This window comes from Vombatus ursinus, unplaced genomic scaffold, assembly GCF_900497805.2.
Source record: "Vombatus ursinus unplaced genomic scaffold, bare-nosed wombat genome assembly UNPS02014884.1, whole genome shotgun sequence".
NCBI lineage: Eukaryota > Metazoa > Chordata > Mammalia > Diprotodontia > Vombatidae > Vombatus > Vombatus ursinus.
Genome location: NW_020954662.1, coordinates 4,146,461 through 4,147,805, shown reverse-complemented (window position 1 = coordinate 4,147,805; position 1,345 = coordinate 4,146,461). Strand labels below are relative to the sequence as shown.

The window sequence follows — 1,345 nt, the reverse complement described above, 5'->3', positions numbered from 1 at the left end:
AAATGTGACCTCTGACATTCACTAGCTGTGTGACTCTGGGCAAGTCACTTAATCTCTATTTGCCTCAGTTCCTTTATCTATAAAATGGGGATAAAAATAGCACCTACCTCCTAGATTTGTTAGAGATAATCATTGTAAAGCACTTAGTACAGTTCCTGGCACATTTGTAAGCACTATTTAAATGTTAGCTACTATTACTATTAAATATTCTGTTAGTCTGAGGTAAAAGGAACTGATTAGTTTGGGATGATGATGATTTGGCTGGTACCTCAAAGAAACAAGGGAGTGTTACCAAAAGGAAGATGTGGACCAGAACAACCGATATTTATTAATAAAGCCGTGGTCCAAAAGCTTCCTCAAAGGGAAGCTAATACAGGGAAAGGAAGACTGCTGAGATAACCAAACAAGTATTTATTGAGTGTCTGAGAGGAAATTCTTGTCCTGGATCCCTTGAACGTCTAGAGGGACAGGAGGAGGATTTTGTGGGAAGACAGCTGAAGCTGGGAAGGCGGAGGTGGCTTGCACTCCGCTGGAGGCTGCCAGGGTTTCAGCATGGTGGAGTGGGGCCTGTGCATAGCTTCTTGGGATAGTGAGCGTACTTGTGGTTGTAGGTGCTGAGGTTGTCTCTGAAGCACAGTGTGGCATTCTTGTCACACTCACAAGTCAGCCTTTGGCAGGAAGTTCTGCCCCCTGAAAGGGGAAGGGAAAAGGTCAGGGCAACAGAAGGGACGGAAGACCTAATGCCCTTGGGCTCTGACCTTCCCAAGCAGTTGTAAGAGGTGTCTACCCTCTGTTGTAGAAGGCTTTCATCTGCCACTTCTATCTCATTGCATCCCCCATGACTCCCTACCCTTCTCCGCCTCCTTCACCTACCGCAGATGATGCTGTTCTCTGTGATAGTAAAGTTGTACTTTTCCACTTTGGGATCACAGCCTAGCTCATTCATCCTTCCATAGCAGCAATCATGGGCATGGCAGCACCTGGTGGGGATAGCACCAACCCCGGGGGAGTGTGTAAGGACTAGGGGGAGAGGAGTCTGGGTCCAGGGATCTTCTCAAGGGACACTGGCTTACAGAAACTCTCATTTCCTGTGAGAGGTCCCTTAGGGAAGACAGTGGCTAATCATAGGAGTTGAAGGGATTCTGGTAAAAAGGGGGAAATCTAGTTTCTTCTTCCCAGACCTCCTCGTGCCTGGGTCCTTACCAATCTGTCTCATCCACAGGCCATTTGGAACCACCGATGCCACAGTAGCAGCCGTAGTTATTGTACTCCAGTGCCGACTTCCCCGTCAGCCTCTCAATCATGAGCCCAAACTGTAGTAGATTCCCACTGGACAGGGGCACTG

At 48.0% G+C, this 1,345-nt stretch overlaps 1 protein-coding gene across 1 annotated transcript in view; it reads right to left on the bottom strand.

The window, feature by feature from the left end:
• Nucleotides 1-505: 505 nt before the first annotated feature.
• LOC114028467 (group IIE secretory phospholipase A2-like) overlaps nt 506-1,345 on the bottom strand; it is a 2,479-nt gene continuing 1,639 nt past the window's right edge. The window contains exons 2-4 of the mRNA XM_027842702.1: nt 1,204-1,342; nt 874-980; nt 506-690 (exon numbers count right to left, since the gene is read on the bottom strand). Of these exons, the coding sequence (XP_027698503.1) occupies nt 548-690; nt 874-980; nt 1,204-1,342 (389 nt within the window). The 3' untranslated portion in view covers nt 506-547. The remainder of the gene's footprint in view (nt 691-873; nt 981-1,203; nt 1,343-1,345) is intronic.